The sequence below is a fragment of the Tyto alba genome, unplaced genomic scaffold (genome assembly GCF_018691265.1).
Source record: "Tyto alba isolate M040663 unplaced genomic scaffold, T.alba_DEE_v4.0 Super-Scaffold_7, whole genome shotgun sequence".
Taxonomy (NCBI): Eukaryota; Metazoa; Chordata; class Aves; order Strigiformes; family Tytonidae; genus Tyto; species Tyto alba.
This window is the reverse complement of record NW_024881328.1, coordinates 425,342-446,614: the sequence shown is the minus strand read 5'-3', so window position 1 is coordinate 446,614 and position 21,273 is coordinate 425,342. Positions and strand designations below refer to the sequence as shown.

The window sequence follows — 21,273 nt, the reverse complement described above, 5'->3', positions numbered from 1 at the left end:
ACTCCTTATCAATTAGTTCTTGCTGCATGAAGTCTCCAAATTTTAATGTGATAGAAACGTTTGGATGTCCCTGCTGTCTTCCAGTTGTGTGGGGATGACATCCAGAAGCTCAGTGCCTTGCCCGCATGGTGCTGCTTGGGAAGTAGCAGTACAGGTGCTCCTGCTTTTTTTTTCATCTTTGCAGAGTCTGGTGGCAGCTACCACAGCCAGCAGTTCTGTAGCTGAGAATTCCAGCTATGAGCTATTGCTCGGACTGGTTAGATGATGTTCCTTAATTAACTGACTATACCTGAGGATGGGAGAGGCCTACATATTATTCTTTTTTTAATGGAAAAAAGAAATACCATATAAATGTTTCTGCTGGGGAAGAGCATTTCATGCTGGTAGGTAATGCCAAACTGTTGGCATCAAAGAAAGAAAGTGGCAGAAGGTGCTAGTTTGCAATATTATATTAGCAATATGTTTTCCCTAAGCAGAGCTGTGATTGGAGTTTGCCTCATTTTGAACTCTGTCTCGTTATATCTGTTTGACACCAGAAGACATCTTACAGCACTGTACTGATAAAATATTTTTGCAACTCGAAAAGCTGAGACATCTAGAACTGGTGTCACTTGCTTTACATAACAAGCACAACAAAAATGTATGGTATCAGTTGTAGTGTTAGCTGGAGATTGCAAAGCATCTGCATTATTAGCCTCTACTTTTCATTTTTTTAACGTTACAAAAAACTTTATTAAAAAATTACTAGAACAGAACTTCAGTCTGCCACTGAGCTTTGACAGCATTGGGTTTAATGCTGTTGTTAGGAGAATAGTCACGTTGATCATCAGTCCCGTGATGAACTGGTTGCACTTAACCATTTCTGTTTTGACTGACAGGTGGGTTTTTTTCTCCCCTAGATTTCTGCAGATATGCAGAGATTCCAAGACACACCAACGATGTAAAGTCTAATGGGCAATAAGTTTAAATGACATTAGCTTCTCTGTTAGATAAATTGCTGATAGAAGAACTGGTGCTTACATTTGATTGTACTTTTTCTACCTCTTGTAGCAGTTTCCAAATATGACTCTAATCTTCACCAACTTTTTCCCCCCACTCCAAAGCAAAACCCGATAAGGACTCAAGCTGTTCTCCTGCAGCACAAGAATTGATGACAAGATTGGGTTTTCTACTGGGAGAAGGGATCCCAACTTCTCCTCATATAGAAGAGAAAAACGAAATCATGGTAAGATAATGGAAAATAATGTATTTAATGTTCATCATATTTCTGAGAAGACTGATGCTGTTTCCTCTATTTGCTAGTTGCCGTTACTTGATACTTACCAAAATATAATGCGTTTTAATAGACATATGGTAATACAATTGTAAATTAATTATAACAGGAGTATGTTTGTTTTAAAATTGTGAGTTAATCTTTCATTCTTAGACAAAAAAAAAAGAATAGACTCATTTCTAGGAGTTAAATCTAGTCTACTGTGAATGTGAATAGCTTCTAGGGTTCTCTCTGCCTTATTTTAGTATTTAGGAGAAACTTTTTTCCTTGTATTCTCAGTGATTTGTGAGAATAGAAAATATCAGTGCTTTGTGTGTTTATTTTTTCTGTGAAATTCACTTTTATTTGTCTTTCTCTCCCATTTGGGGGTAGAGGAATTGGGGAGAAGCAAGCAGCTGCTACCCATATGAAACTCTTATACTAACCGAAACTGCACCCTAACTACCAGTCTCTTACTTCCCTTTGTCTTCTCTTCATCTCTCCACTTTCAGTCCCAGGCCTCGTAAACCTTAGTGCATCAGTTTGGGTTTCATTGTTAGTGAAATGTGCCGAAGACTGTATTTCTAGTGGTTTTAACCCAGAGAATAAATATTGGGGGTGGGTAGGGAGGGGTAACCAGTAAAACATGTAACAGAGCAGAAATCTGCCTCACTGCAACTCTTCCACTGAACTATAAAAATTCTCTTTTTTTTCTTTAGAAGTCACATTTTAAGAGTAATATGAAAACATGTCATTAAGGCTCCCAATCAAGATAAAGCTTCCATTTCTTGAAGTTTCTGCTTAAAAAATGGGCTCTTTGTTTTGTTCTTATTGTACTTCACCTTGATGTTTCTGGTTTTCAGCACAGTAGTGTACTGCCTCCTGTGCAAGGATTATTAATTTTTCTCCATGTTGCAGTGTACAGTGGCCAGTCAAGGAGTGAGCCCATGTTCCACCCTCACAAGCAGCACTACATCACCTAGCACTGATAGCCCGTGCTCCACGCTCAACAGCTGCGTTGGCAAAGCAGCAGCTAACAAAGGTAGTCCCTGTGGAACCATTAGCAGCCCTAGCTCCACCCTGGAGAGCAAGGACAGTGGAATTATAGGTAAGTGTCTTAATTAGTAATGCAATTAGTAGCTACTAATCTTCTCTTAATAGTACAAGTCGGAATAGCTGCTTCATGTCATTGTGTTTGATTTTGTTCTCCATTGATCCCATTTCAAATCCTCTGTACTTGAAAGATTGAAATCATATTCTTTGGCTATAACAGTTGCTGTTGTTTGGTGTGCGGTTTTCCTGGTGTAGTTCTAATTTCTCCATGTTTTCCTTCAAAATCATTAGTTTCCTCGTTCCATTTCTGATTTTCTTCTACCTTTTCCCTTTTCCATTATACATCTCTACAATGCATTTCTTAATGGTGAAGCACAGCGTAGCTTGGAGCTGGTTTAATTTCCAGCTGAGGAAAAAATAATGATACTACTTCTGATGAGAATAACCTACATCAAACTGTTTAAAAACAGTGCAAACCTTTGAGTAATTGGCATGAAAATTAAGGTAAAACAGGACATCTGATGATCCCTATGGGTCCCTTCCAACTCGAGATCTTCTACAGTTCTGTAGTGAAAAAGGCGAGACTGTGTAATCCTCCACTGAATAGGTGACTGAACTGAGGCTATATGTCCTTCTCCTATGGGGAGCCAGTTACCTTTAGAGACACCACAAACTAACCGTTACATAGCTCCTTTTACCAACTAGCTGAATATTTCAGTAAGTTTCTTCAGTACTAAAGAAAAGATCTAAAATTTTTGCTGCCTTGTTTGTGCTTTCTTCCCTGTTTCTGCTCCCTGCCCCAGTGGGTCTTTGTCTGTACTGCTATCTACCTGTGTCTCTGGGCACCCAGGTGGCAGCTTTAATATTATTTTCTGGAAGGTCAGACTGACATGTAAAAAGCATGGTTTTCATGTTGTTACAAACTGGTGTAGGAAGGTTTATTCTTCTTTATTGATTTAGTCAAAAATTATTTTTTTTTTAATGCTGACTCCTTAACCAGTTGATCCCTTTTAAAATTGATTTTGTAACAGCTGTTAAGCTTACCAATGAAAAACAAAGCACAAAATGCCCTCTAACCTGATGCTTTCTCAATATACAAAAATGAGCTTTCAGCTTTAAGTGTAGTTGATGGACTAAATATAGGGAGGCTCAGAAAGGGAAACAATTCTAAATCTTAAGTGCCTAGACTTGACAAAGTAAACTTGAGGCATGCCATTGTCTTTGACTGTGAACTTAGTACTTTTTTATTTACACCTTTTGTTTACAGAAGGTGAAAGTGGTTTCTGCCTACCATTACGAATACTACTATGATGGTATTTGGTATGGTACTTGTCAAGTGGTAGTGATAAAGCATGTTTTCTTAATGTGATTGATAACACTTCACCCTGACTTTATAGATGTTCTTGCATTTTATTATAAAGTGAAGTATTTAATAGTCACAAGTTATGACATAATACTATTTTTACTGATCAGTTACCTTAAAAAAAGATGTTCATCATGCATTGAAAGACTCATTTATGTAACACTTAAGTACTACAGCTTTAGAAAATGATTTTGTGAACTCATTCCATAGTAAATCGATAAAAGCCATTGTCCATGGTCAATTTTGTGCAGGATATAGTTTTGAGATAGCATTAACATTTTGGTGTAAAGGAAAGGGTGTATCAAAATTTTTGCTCTTGGGTTCTCAGATTTCAGTCATTGACTGACTTGAGAATAGAGTACACAGGTTGTAGGCTTTGTCAGAATTTAGGGTTTCCTGTTTTGGTTACACTAATGGAAGTATAAGACAAACAGAAATTATTGTACAAGTGAGTACATTGGTGTAAAAATACATCAGTTTATGACTAGAAGAAGTAGTAATGCCCCTTGTTGCAAAAAATATTTATCTATCCGTATACGTTAGTAATTTCCTTGTTTAAAATGTTTTATAGAGGTTTTGCTTTTTTAATAGAATAGTTGAAATCAGTTATCTGAATGACACAGGGATCTTTGAGAGTTGTGCCATTAAAATAAAACAGGTTTCCCAGGTAAGATGTGGTTACAAAGATACTTCTGTCTTATAGATGCGTTTATGCTTAAGCTTTTACTAGCTGTATAAGTGATGTGTAGACTGACTGTTAGGCACTTCTGCTTAGGCATATTTCTTAAAAATTGTGGACCTTTGTTAAGGTTTTTCAAAATGGTGTTTGCCTTTTACAAAAACAGGAGTCACGTTGGTTTGGAATACCTAGCTGTTTGATGATGTAAACCAGTGTGTGTGTTCATTTGTTTCAAGTGGTACTGCACTGAAAAACGTAGACTTTGCAAAAAAGGTTAAGGACTGCACGCTGTTTTGCATGCCACTTTCGTTTATATCAGTGAGAGTATCATCAATATGAATATAAAAATTGGCATTACTAATACACTGAATTGCTTCTCTGGCACTTGATACAGAAGGGGGAAACGGGATCCTGTTTTTCTGTTAGTAACATACTTTCAGCCTTACTGAGCTCTTCTGTGAGGTACTGCAGCCCAGGGGAGGAATGCATGCGTGTTTTGTATATGCAGTTTAATGTCATAGAAGATTCATTTATTATGCAGATACTTTATGAAGTCTTAAAATAAATACATTTACAGTATCAGTAATTCATAGTTCATCCAAGACTATAGAAGCAGCTGTTGGTTTTGGAATGGGGTGGGTTCCTTCTTTCCTTCCAGAAAGGTAAGATAATAGATTGGAGCTCTGTTCTTTAACCTTCTTTAAAATCTGTTCTTGAGTGAGAGATTCCTATCTCTCAAGGGGACAAATGTAGATACTGATATAAAACTATTACCCATGCTTTGTAAGCTTTAAATATCCTATGGGTATGTCCGTGTTCTAAATGAGGTCAGAACTAGCCTTATGTTTGACTAAAACAGTATATTGCCATGCCAGCTACATCATCCATTGTATGACCTTGTAAGTACCAATATTTTTAAGAAAAGATTTTTGAACCCACTGATAAATTTGCTTATTGAACTAATTCAAAAATAGGAGAAACATGAAAATATGTCCTTTATTGTACACAAAAAAGAGAGGATAGTGGAGTTGTGAAGTGTGTAAGTGAGAGGAAGGGGAAGAAACACTAGAGAAGATAGGAGGTTGGGAGGGAACTCCTGTATAGATCCTTCAGTCAAGTATATATGGCTCATGATGATCATGGGACCATATGAAATCATCTGCCACAGTTCTGCGGAGCTGTCGTTCATTCATGTCTCCAATTCAGGGAGAATTTGAACATCCCTTGTCCTTTGGCGATCCATGGCAGCATCCCTTGCATCTATAAAGGCATGCAAACCAAGAAGGGAAATAAGAGACACCTCTCTGAGAAATGGCCCATGTTTCTGTATTTTAAATGCAAATATTTATTCAAATTTGTTATTAATAGTAAATATGCATTTTAAATTGTATTTAGCAAGTATATGTTTTCTAATGTCTTTGACAGAGTTCATCCAACCATGCAAATAGCTTGCTCATTCATGCTATTTATGTGGGCTTCCACTGTACTTCTACTCCCACTATGTTTTCTGGGCTAGCAGACTCTGCTGGGAAATCTCTTTTCTCACTTTCCCTCTTTTTTTACTTATGGTTCAGGTTTCTTTTAGTTTTCTAATGTTTTACTGCTGTAGTTGAGTAGTTCTTGGCTTCTACGGAGTTTGACATAATAGTAGTGGAGGTAGGTTCTAATCTTCAGCAATGAGCTAAGTAGGAGAAAAGACTGGGCTACTGGCCAAAATGGAAGCTTTTCTGGATGCTTGCCACTGTTTCAGTATGGAAATCTTGAGCTGTAAGGTCTCCTGATGCTACATTTCACTCCAGGAGGAGTCGTAGTTTTAAGTATTTCATACTTCGGGAGGAGCCAGATTTTGTTGACGTGACCATAAAAAAATAAGTTTGTCATGTGGAAATACAGTCTAAGTGGTGTACAAAGGTTAATGGAATGCCTGAAAAGCTTATTCTTCTATTGCCTCTAAAATGTATGTCATTTTACTGTCATTTCTTAGAATACAAGCTCTTGAATTTAAGAACCAGATCTTAAATTTCTTGTGAATGTGAGGCTAAGTTGGAAGAACGCAGAGTTGTATGAGTACCTCCTCAGCCTGCAAGGCTGAAGCTGCAGTACAGTTGATGTGGAAGAAGAATAGTTGGTGCTGCCTCTGACTGGATGAGCCTCAGAGTTCCACGGAACAGTCTGTGCATTTGCATTTTGTTAGCAGTCTAACGTGCCAGAATGTTTCACTTAGTGATTTGGTCAGTGAGTGTAGAATCACCACATACATACCTTTAACATCTAAAGTTTTAGCCTTGAGAGGACCCACAGGTCACACAGTTATTATTGTCTGAACTAGCATTGGGGGTTTTTTACATTTTATTTTTTTAAACACTGATGCCCTTTTCATCCTGTTTTGTGTTTTCCTCTGTTATGTTCAAAATATGTTGAGTACTGGCTTAACCTTTAATAAATATTTGTTGCTTCGTTATTTTGTGAGAGCTTAATGTTAAGTATTGAAAATGTTTTAAATGAGAGTGAAAGCGAGTAATTTCACTATTAAGCTTACAAAACCAGTATATATTTGCAGTGTGTTCTTATGTGAGCACATTGGGTAATGTTTGAAAAAACTCTCCTAAGCAGGTCTTTAGGAGTATAAGTTCTTCACACCTTCCATTATTTCAGGAGGCCTTGATTAACTACAGTCTCGAGGAATTCAAGATGCACTCTAGTAACCCTCAGCCACCAAACTAGAATATTGGGAGCACTCTAGATAATGCAGTAGCATTGTTTCAGCTTTCCTTGAGTGAATCACTATAGCACTGGCAAATGACCGTTCTGTGGTGCAGCATCTGAAAACACCTGTGTGGTCTTTAGTTGTCTTTTAGCTGAGGATCTGTCTAGCTCAATGTTGCTTGTTTTGCAGCATCTGAAATTTTCACAGCAAAAAAAGCACATCTTATTGCAAAAAAGTTTCACGGAGTATTGAGAAATTATTTGTAAATGTTTTCGGGTTGGTTTATAATGACATCAGAAACAAACATTAAAACCCTTTATTTGAGCATCTGATTCACTTTACACTGCAGTACACTGAAATACTTCAAAAACCTAATCAGTATGTTTCATATAATCTGAAATTTTGCTCGTATAAGTTACAGGGTCTGATCAAACACGCATGTAGCCTTGTATGCTCTTTCTGATAGTGAAATGTAGTAGGTACTTCAGAAAGGAGTAGTATATAGCTCAATTACTGAAAGCTATGTATCACGATTAGTTTGCCAGATATGTGAATGTGGGCTGATTGTCACCCCAGTGTAGCTAAGCTATCTGGTTTAGGTAAGTTAGATCTCTGAACAACACTGAATATTTGTCAATTATTCCTGGATGTTTGGTCACAAGTAGACTTGTGGAAAGCCTCCCAACTTCGGAAGAACTGTGCACGTTTTTTTCAAATAACCGAATTTTGAATTCTTCTTGTAAAATACTAGTCTTTAAAAATGTAAATTATCAAAAAGATGCATTTAATTTTTTTTTCTTGCTCTGGATGCTATTTTTACTTCTTAATGAGCTTTTGTTTTCTCCATGTTTACAGAAGGGTTTGAAAATTCACAAGATATATTATAGAATTTTAATTTTTAGAATAAATTGAGATGTTTTGGTGAAGTAGGAGATTCTTCATATATGGTCATAAATGGTGGTTGGTTTGGGTTCTTTTCCCCCCTCAGCACAAATTACATAGATCTAAAGATACACCTGGATTTTTCAGAACATTTTCTTGCCTCTTTCTCAAGTGTTTTTCCCAACCTCAGAAGCTGTGTTGTTTGGCTCTTTTAGATAAATAATATCCCCTAAATTTAACGAAATGTCCAGTGAAGAAATACTTGAATATCTGCTGACCCAAAATGCTATTAGAGTATGAAAATTATAATGCATATTAACACATGTGCCATTTTTCGCTAGTATGTACTTTAGTTGTGGGGATTTTTTTCTCTCTTTTCAGCTACTATAACAAGTTCATCAGAAAATGATGATCGTAGTGGATCCAGTTTGGAATGGAGCAAGGATGGGAGTCTCAGAGCTGGAAAACATCAAGGGATTAGTCATGATAGAAGAACAGATAATTGTTCACCAGTTGCAGAAGAGGAGGCGGCTGGATCTGCTGAGAATTTGCCAAAAGTAGTACCAACAGGAGAGGGTCCCATTCCTTATGCTCAAAGTTCTGGCTCTTTAATAATGCCTCGTCCAAACTCTGTTGCAGGTAAAGTCCTGAGGTAGAAAAAATTATGTTCTTAATAATAGGACATTTCTGTTGAAGTTCAGTTTTTAGTATGAAAGCATTTTTACAGGACAAAAAGAAAAAAGCATAGTTTCTAAACTGAATAGACAAGCATTACCTAAGTTGTTTGAAATTGTCATACAGAGGGATTTTGTTGTTCTTTTTAGTAGGTATTGGTTAGGTCAGGACTTTGGAATGCTTTAAAAAGTCCGTCGGTCATTTTAGGACTGTATCTGGTATCAACCAATCCTTGAAGTGGTTGTTTTTGTATATGCTCACACTCGCTAGACTGACACTAAGACCAAAAGCATACTTTGATCTCTGTTGAACAAGTGACATATATTTTTTTAAAGAACTATGTGAAATTCTGCCTTCTAGTTGGACCGTTCATTTAGGAAATGTGAGTCTGTTCAGTTGTGATAGATACATATGTAACCTTACCATTAGTTTTTCTAAGCGTGAAGTAGACGAATCTCTGAAAAAGCACTTCTGAGTTGAAATATATTAGTAGAACCCGTCCAATTCTAACAGTAATTGGCAATTTGCTTACATAAATATAACCCTGCAAGAAAAGTGTTCTGATATTGTTCCGAAGCATGGGTGCCATATATGTGGCAGTAGGTTTAGCTAACTAAAAAAATCAAAGTTAAAAAACCTGCTAAATGCAGAGTGAAGAAAACTTCAGTAATGAGGTTAGGGCTTGAGAGTTTCTGATTCCTAGTGGGGTAGAGGGGAGGATATTATCCTTAATTCCAGGTAGAAAATACTGTCAGTAAAAGGCAGTGTTTTTATTACAAAAGGTGAAACAAAAATTGATGCATGGAATTTTCTTAGGATGATAAGACGTAGAGAGGAAATATTGCTGGTAAACCAACTTTTAAAATGGTCAGTGGCAAAATTTTGGCAAAGAACATACTAGCAATTTTTATGACAATCTTTTAAGTTCTGACAATACCACTTTAAATTTTGGAAGGTTGTAGATTGTAAATATGAGCACCAGTTCTGTGTTTTCATTGTGAAGGTATAAACATGTTGGTTCATCTGGGGAAAAAAGAAAGAAACTTTCTCCATTTCATTTTCAAAGGAAGTATATAATGTGTTTATTCCAGAAAAGTCCATCAAATTGTAATAAATTGAAATTGCAACAGAAAAAGAAGCTAATAAGCAGCTCAGTAAATGTTATCAAGAACTTAAGATTTCTCAGTAATAACCAATATTCCAATGCTTTAAAAAAAATATTCATACATTAAGAGTTCTTCATGAAGTGTCATGAAAGGTACTTTGAGGTTCTAAAATACCATGAAAGTTAGTAGCACAGTTTCAGAATTCTGTGGTTGAAGGATTATTCTGCAGCAACAAATTATGATGTGAATACACTAATGCCCAGGTTCACAGGGGGAGAGAGAGTCCACAGTTCTCTATAAGACTGCTGTTACCACAGAATAAAGCTTTCTGGCTTTCTGCTGTGTTTATTCATTAGAATCACCCTATCGACCAAAGTGAATGTCTTTACAGTGAACAGCAGCAAACAATTGTGATGAATTTGCATGTCTAGCTACTTTACATAGTTATAAAATTACAAATGTTAGAAACAGTTCTTGAATAAGCTTTGAAAATAGCTTGATTTATCTGCAATTTGCCTATTGAATGAAATGAGATATAGTTTTATAGTGCTGAAAAGTTAATGCCCTGTGCAAATTATCCCATGTCAAAGGAAATGTAGTATCCTGATCTTAGATGTTCTAGTATGTGATAGTGCAGAGATTTTTGGCTACAGATTTTTGTGAAATGTAGCGTGCTATTAAGCTGTTGTTGTGGTTTAGGCCTGATTGGCATACAACCACAACGCAGCGGCTCTCTCTCCCTTCCCCTCCGGCAATGAGAAGGGACAGAGAGCCAGGCTTGGGGTTCAAGATAGGACTGGGATGGGGGAAAACCCCCCTTTATGATCACGAGCGAAAGGCAGACTCGTTAGGGGAAGAAAAAAAGAACATACATTTATTACAGACACTAACAACACAAAACAGAGTAGGACAGTGAGAAGCATTGCCACATCTTGAGAACACCTTCCCCCCACCCCTCCCTTCTTCCCGGGCTCAGCTCTGCTCCCGATATCTCTACCTCCTCCCCCAGGGGCGCAGGGGATGGGGGGTGCAGTCAGCGCTGCCACTTCCTTTATCTTCGGTGAGGGGAGTTTCTGGAACTTGTTCCTCCTGCTCCATCGTGGTCCCCCTCTCACAGCAGACAGTCCTCCACAAACTTTCTCCAACATGAATTCCTCCCACGGGCCGCAGCGTTCCCCACACTGCTCCGTCATGGGTCACCAACTTCCTCCAACTGGATTCCCTCCCACGGCTGCAGCCCTTCCCGAGCTGCTCCGGCGTGGGACTCCCCCGCATGCTGCAATCCTCCCAGCGCTGAATTACAGCAGAGGGGCTGCCTTTTCCCACGAGACCCCGGCCTTCTTCAGGCACAGCACCTTGATCAGCTGAGCAGGAACAACAGGCCATAAATCAATGTCTGCTCCACCGTCGATCTCCATGGGTGGCAGGGGGGGATGCCCTGCCGTCTCCCCACAGGATACAGGGGGGTCTCTTCTCCGGCACACCTCCCCCCTCCTTTCTTCCTCTGTTCCTCCACTGACCTTGGTGTTCACGCAGCTGCAGCAACTCCTCCTCACCAGTCCCACTGCTCCTCACCACGTCCCTTCTTAAATACGTTATCGCAGAGGCGCAGCCGATTGGCTCAATTTCCCAAACAGAAGTGGAGCTGACGTGGAGCTGGGGGAGCTTCGAGAAGCTTCTCACAGGGGGCCGCCCCGATAGCCCCCTCCCCTGCCACCAAAAAACTCCACCACTCACTCAACCCAGGACAGCTGTAAATGACTCTCTTCTGGCTTTTGAGTGCCAGTGCTAAATACCTCTCTTTAAAAACTGGATGCTTGTGCTACACGTGCAGGAAATTAAATAATTAATCTGTAGTATCCTTGCAGATAAGAGTGACTGAAGAAATTTTTCCTAGGTGAACGTGGGATTGGAAGTTCTCACACCTCCAATCCATGCCAGAGAAGCTGGAGTGTTGTTCTAGGAATCATTGACTTGTGTCTTGCTGTTACTGCTTCCCCTTTTATTATGTCCCACTTCCCATTTTGGAGTTCTAAGGTGGACCATAACCATACCATGCTCCTGCTTTTCCTTTTATCGTATGTTGTTCTCTTCCTGAAGAAAAATTTCTAGTTTATGAGTGTGATGAAGATGATATTCCAACTCTGCACGTCAAGCTCATGTGTTCTGCTCTTGATTGTCATTTGGAGCATTTGTACTGCTTGTATGTGATTCATGTTTTTTTTCACATACTCGATCTGCATGTCCACTTAAAACTGGTGCCTTTTGGAGATGGAAACTAGTTTTGCTGATTCCAGGACATGACAGGGGAGGAAGCAGCAGCCACCTTCTTTTCATGGTTATTATAGCACTACTGCATAAATTTTGGAGAATTTCACTCTGAACTTAAATGGCTTTCTTGCCAAAGAGGACTGCAGAGTAACTGCTCTTTTATTGTTACAGCTGCCTGAAATACAGATCTCCAGATTTTAGTTTTGGATTCTCAGAGACTTATGAGTACCTGAGTTTTCCGAGTGCTAAAAAAGCTTAGGCTATTTCAGATTGTAAGGGGCTTCTGGAGGTTTCTGCTCCACCATCTCACTGGAAGCACACCCAGTTAGAGCAGTTTGCTCAGGGCCTTGTTTGTCTGAGTGTTGAGTAAGTCCAAGGATGAATATTCCCCCATGTCTTTGGACAGCTTGTTTGCATATCCTCAGTGAATTTTTTTTCCTTTATATCTAGTGTGAATTTCCCATGTTTCAACCTGTGTTCGTTGCTTCTCATCTTGTTACTGTGTCCCTCCAAGAAGAGTCCAATTATGGCCTCCTGTTAGGTAAAGAATGACAGTAAGGTGCTGCCTTAGCCATCTCTGGTCAAAGCTAAACAAACTCAATTCAAACCTGAGACCAACCTCCCAGTTTGATGCAAAGGGATACTGCCTAGACTCTCATATTTTTCAGGTGACATCCACAGGATCATTGGCCTTTTTTGGCTCTGGCTCTTTTTCTGGTCTTCAAATTCTTTCGTTTAATTTGTTTACTATTCATGCATTACATTCAGGATTTATTTCGTTGCTCTAAATTTGGACTGGACTTTAATTTTCAGGCCAGACTTCTGTCTTAGTCCCAGATACCTTGAGTCCGAACATCCCACTGCAAACCCCATTCACACCTTACAACTTGGTATCCTGGGTTTGAGTGAGTGGTGGGGTTTTTGGTATCAGGGGAGGGGGGTCCTCAAGCTCCAAGTCAGCCCCACCTCTGCACCAAGGCTGAGCCAGTCAGCTGCGCCTCTGCAATAAGGGACCTGGGAGGAGCAATGGGACTTGTGATAAGAAGTTGTGACATCTATGTGAACATGCAGGTCAGTGGAGGAACAGAGAAAGAAAGATGGGGGAGGTGTGCTAGAGGAGAGACCCCCCTGTATCCTGTAGAGATAGAGCAAAGCTGAGCCCAGGAAGAAGGGAAGGGTGGAAGGAGGTGTTTTCAGTGTGTAGTAATGTTTCTCACTGTCCTACTCTGTGTGTTAAGTGTTGTTCTTAGTGTCTGTAATAAATGTATGTCCTTTTTTTTTCTTTCCCCTAACAAGTCTGTCTTTTGCCCGTGACAGTAATTGGTGATCCATCCCCTCCCTGTCCTTATCCTGAATCCCAAGCATGTGCTTATTTTCTCCATCTTAGCACTTGGGGGGAAGGGGGAGTGAGTGGCTGCATGGTGCTCGGTTGCCTTCTGAGCTCAAGCCATGACACTTGGACCTGTAGTTTTGACTTCCCTGCTTTACTCTAGGAAGAGATGATATTCAGTTAATGCTCAGTAAATATGTATTTTTCTTGTACTGGGGAGCCCAGAACTGGACACAGTACCCCAGATGTGGCCTCACCGGTGCAGAGCAGAGGAGGAGGATTGCTTCCCTGAACCTGCTGGCAATGCTCTTCCTAGTGTAGCCCAGGATACTGTTGGCTGCCTTTGTCCCAAGGGTGTATTGCAATCTTATGGTCAGGTTGTTTGCCACCAGGACCCCAAGGTCCTTCTCTGCACAGCTCCTTTACAGCCCATCGGCCCCCATTGTGTGCTGGTGTGTGGGTGGTTACTCCTCAGCTGGAAGACTTCACATTTCCCTTGGTTGAACTTCATGAGATTCCATTCAGGACAGTTTTCCAGCTTGTCATGGTCCATCAGAATGTCAGCACAATCATCTGGCATATTAGTCATTCCTCTCAGTTTTGTGTCATCTGCAAATATGGTGAGGTTGCACTCTGTCCCATGTCATTAATGAAGACATTAAACAATTTTGAACCCAGTGTTGACTACTGGAGTACACCACTGGTGAGTTCTCTGCAGCTGGAATGTGTGCCACTGATCACAACCCTTGGTGCCCATCCATACAGCCAATTTTGAATCCACCCCATGATGCACTTACAAAACCTGTACTTCATCAGCTTGTCCGTGACAGTGTTATGGGAGACAGTGTCAGAAGCCTTACTGAAGTCCAGATAACATCCATCCACCAAGCTAGTCATCATCTTATAGTATCATAGAATCAAGGAATGGTTTGGATTGGAAGGGACCTTCAAAGATCACCTAGTTCCAAACTCCCTGCTGTGGACAGGACATTTTTCACTAGATCAGGTTGCTCAAAGCCCCCACCCAGCTTGCATTCAGTTAAGAGCTTATCCATTGCAATATCCGTGCAATATTTTCTTTACTTCTTACTTGTCAGGATGACCCTTTCGTGAACTTACAGGAGGTTATTCTTGAGTGTCAACCAGCTCTTTTGGATTCCTCTTCCAGGAAGAGGTTGAAGTCTCTTCTTCTGAAATCTGGTGTTGTGCTCCTGCTTTTTGGTCTTCTCTCTCATACTAGGATCCCGAATTCCACTGTCCCATGGTCGCTGCAGCCAAGACTGCCCTCAGCTTTCACATCTGTGACAAGTTCTTCCTTGTTTGTATCAGGTCCAGCAGAGCATCTTCCCTTTTTGGCTTCTCAGTTGCCTATGCCAGAAAGTTGTTGTCAATACACGCTAGAAATCTGAATTGCTTATGCCCTGCTGTGTTGTGCTTCCAACAGATGGGAGATTTTGGATTTGATACCAATTTGAAAACTGCTTTTTTTTGATGTGAATATTCACTTAGTTTATTTCTGGTGAAAACATATATCCCTGATACAACTTGACAAATACATTCTCTGGATTTTCAATTCTTCTTTTGTATAGCTATCATGTTGGTTTATAAATTTAAGAAAATAAAAAATGTTGCCCAGAATTCTGTAGCATTCGATAGAAAAAGAACATAAATATTTCCTCCCAGGTAGTGTACTAACAGCTAATATCAGAACCTGCGTCTAACACTTCTGACCCACTGGTATGGTTGTTCTCATAGTAAAAAAGGAAACTGTATTAACATGAGAACTGTTTACCATGTGAGGAAGTGAAGGCAGACATGAGGGCCGTCTGACAGGGGAAAAATCCAAGTAAATCTTTAGTGAACTTGACTGAAGAGCATTTTGTAAATGTTATAACATGAATGACTTCAATCACTGCCATGGTCTAGAAAACCTTAACTGTAAGTACTCTATTGAGGAAAGAACTGTAATAAATAATCACGTTCTTTGTAACTTATGCTGAGAGAAAAATAAGCTTCAACCCTTTAATTGAATCCTAGCAACAAGTTCGACCAAACTGGAAGATCTTAGTTACTTGGATGGACAAAGAAATGCTCCTTTACGCACTTCAATTCGCTTACCTTGGCACAACACTGCTGGTGGAAGAGTGCAGCAGGAAAGTAAAGGTACTCGTATTTGCATCTGCGTCTGTCTTGGCACAGTCATACAGCTCTTCAGTAGTTTTGTAACATCAGTGTTGTGTGATCTGTGTAAACACCCCCATCCCACAAGGTGTTATTTTAGAGTACTTCTGACAGATCGCTCAGCGTTTTTCTGCATAACGCTGTGGCTTAGAAATTGAATATATGGCTTTTAACAAGAAATCAATATATTGTTTATCTAAGTGTGCATGGGCACTGCAGTACAGATCATGTGAATCTCCAAATTGAAGTTGTGTTGTAATACCAGTGTTCAGGAACTGTACTGAGTATTTTCTTGACTGCCAGATTTTATCATGTGACATTCAGATAAGAGTGTACTGCAACTTAAGAAATACAATGCTGAATTTAAAATCTTTACAAGGCTGTCATTAGAACTCTGTTTCAGGAAGAAAACCGATCTAATACCATTAGACTTATTTGTGACGAATATAAACTTAAATATCTCTGGTCTTTGAGTCAGAAAATGACAGGCTTATGTTAAACACAAGTGATGTATGCCATTTTTTTGTTTTCTTTTCTTAACTAACTTAGTCATCTGCAGGCTCTGTTAATTGACCAATGTCACAAATGGGCAATTGAGACTGCTTAAAGAACCACTGTCTAAGGTACCATCAAAAGTGGTTTTATTGAAATACGGTGTTGTAAAAGTGTGGCTTAACAACGTTCGATGGCAAGGTTCACTCTGCCTCTTACTGCGCAAAGGACATAACAGTGACTCAAAGTTACCAAGACACAATCTTCGTGCACAGTAACACAAGGTTATGTGCGATATTGGTCACTTCCAAAAGATAGGCAGTGCGTTAGGTCTCTGCCTCGAAAAACAGCCCTGCGGGGTCGGCCAGCGCCAGGGGGGACCGCTGCCATGCAGCCTGCCGCTTAGCAGGGCTTGCTCAGAGAAGGCTCCCTCAGGCTGCCGTGTTTTATTAAATTAAGTGGTTAGCTTCTAGTCAGATTCCGTGTGGGGAAAGAGGTACGCGTGAGACTCCTGGTAGCCACAACTTTCTTTGCTCCTTGGTGAATGAGCCTTTGAAAAGCCACCTGCTGCTGATGTGTTAATCGCGTGATGGGTGTTCCAAGCTCTCATGCATCGATGCTCACCATGCCACGCTGCTCCTTTGTGGGTTTCCAGAAAACAGACCAGAACTAGAGGAGTCCTTGGCCTGGTTGCAGCTTAGACCCTGAGCCAAACTGCTGCTGGTTTCATCAAGGAGTCGAGTGCATCCTTCACAACAAATAACAATTAAAAGCAGAAAAATTTAAGCAAACTCCTGGTAAAACTGATCTTGAGATCGTATATAGATGCTATGCTGTCCTCTTTGTTTTTTTTTTTTTTTTTTCAGTCATAGATTAATGCTGAAACCGCATTTGGGTAACGTTAGATTTGGTTAATGAATCCTTACAGCATTATGTTAGTGAACTTTATTATTTCTGTAAATTTTAATGTATTTTACACGACGAAACCCAAGTTGTTCTTCTAAGTCTCATCAGGTTTTTGCCAAATGTATAGATTAAAGTAATCAAGCATGACTGCACTTTCAGCTGTGCTGTGTAATTTCTGTTCTTGTGGCTTCAAAAGTACGGAAGAACAGGGTAGTAATGTATTTTTTTTTAGTCTACTTTTAAAAATATGGGGGGGTTTTAAACAGAAAAATTTATTTACCCTCTGTACCTTTTTCAGTTTCTCTGTAAATGTCTTTACAGATTTAAAGACCTGACACTGAGATACTCATCAGTGTAGTTCACTCAAAACTGAAATATGTTTGGCACTTCCTCATTTACAGAATTACTAATGCATTTTTAAGAATTTTGGATTCTGCAACTTATTAACTTAAGAGCAATTGTTAAAAAATCCTCAAGTTATACTTGTAGCTTTTCTCCTCTATAATGTAAGTCGTAGGAATTAACGTAGGAATTATGGAGTAGACCTGAACTGAGCAAATCAGTCTCTTGTTTTCGTAATGAAAGCTCTAAGTAGTCTGATTATGAATGCTATTAACAAGGTCACTGTATGAAATTATCTTCTGAAACAGTGCTGGTTTATTGCATGTCAGGTTTCTTCTAATAAACTTTTCTCCCTGCCACATTTTCTCAGCTCATTTCATCCCCTATAAGCCTCAAGACATTTTACTGAAGCCACTATTGTTTGAAGTGCCAAGTGTAACAACAGACTCGGTGTTTGTTGGAAGAGAATGGCTGTTTCAAGCAATTGAAGAAAAATTGAAGAATACTGATCCAGCAGAGAACAGGGGAGCAGTTATTACTGGAAGCGTGGGATTTGGGAAGACGGCAGTTATTTCACGGCTGGTGGCACTTAGCTGCCATGGAAGTCGCATGAGACAAATAGCTTCAAGTAGCCCTAATTCATCCCCCCAAAGTATGTTGCTTTTCTGAGTATTCATACTGATAACAAGTCAAATATTTTTTTGCTTTTTTGGCTTAAGGTAGTCGGACCTCATCAACTCATCCGCAAATGCTTATTTCCTCCAGTGAGGAAACTGTTAAAATTGTATGCTTTGTCACATACCTCACATATAATATAGCGTGGGCTCAGTCCATAAAAAGAGACAGTAAAATGGAGGCAATATGTAGGGACTTCTCCTCCGGTCAGGCAGTGTGTGCCATAAACTCTGTTGGTAGCATGACTGTAGTAGCTTGTTCTCCCATCAGCTTGGAGAGCAGTGACATGTCTCTTCCACTGTGTACCACATGCTTTTCAGTACCAGTGTTTTCCATAGAATTTCAGTAGAGGCAAGAATAAAGCTATGGAGAAACCCATTCTGTCTTCTACTGGGATCCATAGGATTCTGTCACCTGACCAATCCAACACCTATGTTAACTGGAAGGATGGTGTGGCTCGTTACTGCTGACACTTCAAATAATAATATTATTAATAATAATAAAGATAAAATCTTTATATTTCCCAAGAGTTCAGTCATACAGTAACTATTAGTTTAAATTAGTCATCTCATACATAATTTTCATAAGCATGGTTTTGCTTCAGTAATTCTATAGTTTTGATCTAAAAGTCAGTTGAATTGCTTTAAAATTGTAAAGATGCAAATATGTGCCGTTATTTATCAGAGTAGTTTAGGCTGCTTTTAATGCTATTGTTTGCTTTTAATTTTTACTCTAGTAGTAAAGATATTCCATTATGTCTTCCTGTAAACCAATCTGCTGTCAGAAACCTGTGTCTCTCTTGTATTTGTTCTTTTAAAAATAGGTGGTGACCTCTGTCAGGAGATTCCTTTAAGTCAGTTACCCCTGTCTGCTCCTCCAAGTGGTACCAGTACAGTGAAGACTCTGAATTTTCCTGGTACTCCTGAATATCAAAATCAAACAGGTGATTCTGTGAGATGCCTTGCTTCAAAGGTGAGTTTTCACTTATTAATAGATGTTCAGTGTGTAAGAAAGCCTCTGACCTGGTGGAGAGAGTCAGCGTTGCAAACCCTCCGGGGTGTGTCAGTAGTCAGCGGTGGGAGAACAGGCGGTAGGTAACCTCGGACACTTCTGAAAGGTGGGTAAGTGTCATGACTGGCGAAACCAGTACCTACCTTTTCTAACTTTCAAGTTACTACTTGAATTCTGCTTTGTTATAGAAAGAGTTAATGTTTAACATTTCACATCTGTTTTATGTGTGTGTATGTGGGAGGTTGGGATCCTTCACTTGCAAAAGGGGCCATGTGTTCTCTACAGGTAGATGCTCACTGTACCTTCCAAAAGCATAATTCTGGAAAAAAAAGAAAATAAAATGTTTATCTGTGTATAACCCATCTGTATTGTGTGATACAAGTTGAGTGTGAATGTAGTCTATTTTCCATACTCTTGAGAGTCTGAAGGAAGCAATTAAAAGTTATTTTTGCATTAGATTATTATAAGTAGTTTCTTTTTTGACTAAGTAGTAAAAATAATTAATAGTCAAATTGCATACTTCATGCAAATAGTTGTGAGGAAAGCATGATGTTGTTGCAGTCTTTGAGGTGAGGAGTATTGTTTGGAAACAACGTTATGAGAATCACTGACATGCAAACTTCTTATTTACTATGAACACTTATGCTTACTATTATACTATTTTACTTATGGTTTGATTTTTTTTTTTCAGAGAAGTATGGCCTATGTTAGGTTTTATTTTTAAGTAATACACACCTTCACAATAATCAGAATAAATCCAGTTGTCCCCTTTCTCTGTTTGCTATATTAGGATGTCTTTACTTTATGAGGCTGTCTGTCATGTACTTTTGCCAGATGATGATTATATTAGTCCTTGGGTCATTACAGTGTGTGATACAATGTTGTTAAATTATAGCTAATAGGTTGCTTAGAGTCTCAAGTTATTTTTCTTGTACTACTTAGTTACTCAGCTGTTTACCCACTGTATCCAAATGGCATGAGCTCAAACTACTATGTTTTCCTGCTAGAATCTGACATTCTGATTTCTCTTCCTCTTTGTGTGCCCTACAAGGTCAAAATCTATTTCACTGTCTTCCTTTCTGTGTCTCTGACACAAGCCATCTGAGACCAGTAGTGGAGTTGGATAATTATTCTAACACTGAAAAATATTTTGTAGTTGAAATTTAATAACACTTGATCTTAATTGGACTAACTAGTAAACAACTTAAACATTGAAAGGGTAACACATTTGTGTTTTTTTTTTTTTATTCTCCAGGTCGTTGCTTATCACTACTGTCAAGCTGACAACACATACACATGTCTTGTCCCAGAATTCGTGCACAGTATTGCAGCTTTACTTTGTCGTTCAAATCAATTAACAGCATACAGAGATCTTCTAATAAAAGAGCCTCACTTACAAAGCATGCTTAGCCTGAGATCTTGTGTCCAAGATCCAGCAGCAGCTTTTAAAAGGGGAGTGTTGGAACCACTTTCAAACCTCAGGAAAGGTAGGTTAAGCAGGAGGTGACATGAAAACTGAACCTGAATTGCATAAAAAGTGAAAAAAAACTGAGAATATACAATTTAATTCTCTAAGAGAAACAAATAAAGCAGAACGTTCCTGGAGGAAGGGATTCCTTAATTGTGGTAGTTGTTTCTAACAATAATAGGTGGGTTTTGAACACTTGTTTCAAGTTTTAGAATAAAATTATATGAAACTTATTAAAGGTCATGGAAAGTTTACATTTATTTTTTTGCCAGAAAACTGGAGGGTAACCTTGTAGCTTGAAGTTAAGGCCAGTGCATTTGCATTAAAGGATTTTGTTTTCAGATGCTTTTGAGTTTTGTCACACTTGTTTTGTAATTTTCTGTGCCTAAATACCTGCAAAGTGGGTGTGGTTGTAAAATTCATATGGCAGTTTTCCAAGAAAGTGTGTAACATCATGATTTTCAGATTTTAAAAAAACCTAGCTAACTCCTCCTTGAAAACAGCTAGTTTCACAGTAGGTGCCAGCTTGTGTAGATACTCAATATATGGCGAGACATGGGACGAGACTTGCCTGTGGGTGAACAGAGCATGTATCATTCCTATGAAAACTGCTTTGGAGTTCCTGAATTATGTTGACAGTCAACAAAAATCCTATGAAACCATTGGCAAATCTTATGTTTATCCCTGTGATTTTCATCCTCACAAACTGCTCAAAGTGAATACTGCGTTTCTCAAGCTGTTGCAAGGTAACCTTGTCTCCTCAGAACTGAAAGTGTAAACCAATACCAGAACGATTTTTGTAAATGGTAAACTTCTTGTTTGATACATCCAGTAAAAGGTGAGTTTTAAGTAAATAAGTAATAATTAAAAGTAGTGTAAA

At 39.1% G+C, this 21,273-nt stretch overlaps 1 protein-coding gene across 4 annotated transcripts in view; it reads left to right on the top strand.

Moving 5' to 3' along the window:
* Window positions 1-21,273, top strand: part of TANC1 (tetratricopeptide repeat, ankyrin repeat and coiled-coil containing 1) — a 115,228-nt gene that overhangs the window by 68,675 nt on the left and 25,280 nt on the right. For all 4 annotated transcript variants that reach the window (XM_032992652.1, XM_032992650.1, XM_042783819.1 and 1 more), the window contains exons 5-11: window positions 1,104-1,225; window positions 2,171-2,360; window positions 8,318-8,575; window positions 15,356-15,481; window positions 17,610-17,891; window positions 18,738-18,886; window positions 20,181-20,412. In XM_032992652.1, coding sequence (XP_032848543.1) covers window positions 1,104-1,225; window positions 2,171-2,360; window positions 8,318-8,575; window positions 15,356-15,481; window positions 17,610-17,891; window positions 18,738-18,886; window positions 20,181-20,412 — 1,359 coding nt within the window. The remainder of the gene's footprint in view (window positions 1-1,103; window positions 1,226-2,170; window positions 2,361-8,317; window positions 8,576-15,355; window positions 15,482-17,609; window positions 17,892-18,737; window positions 18,887-20,180; window positions 20,413-21,273) is intronic.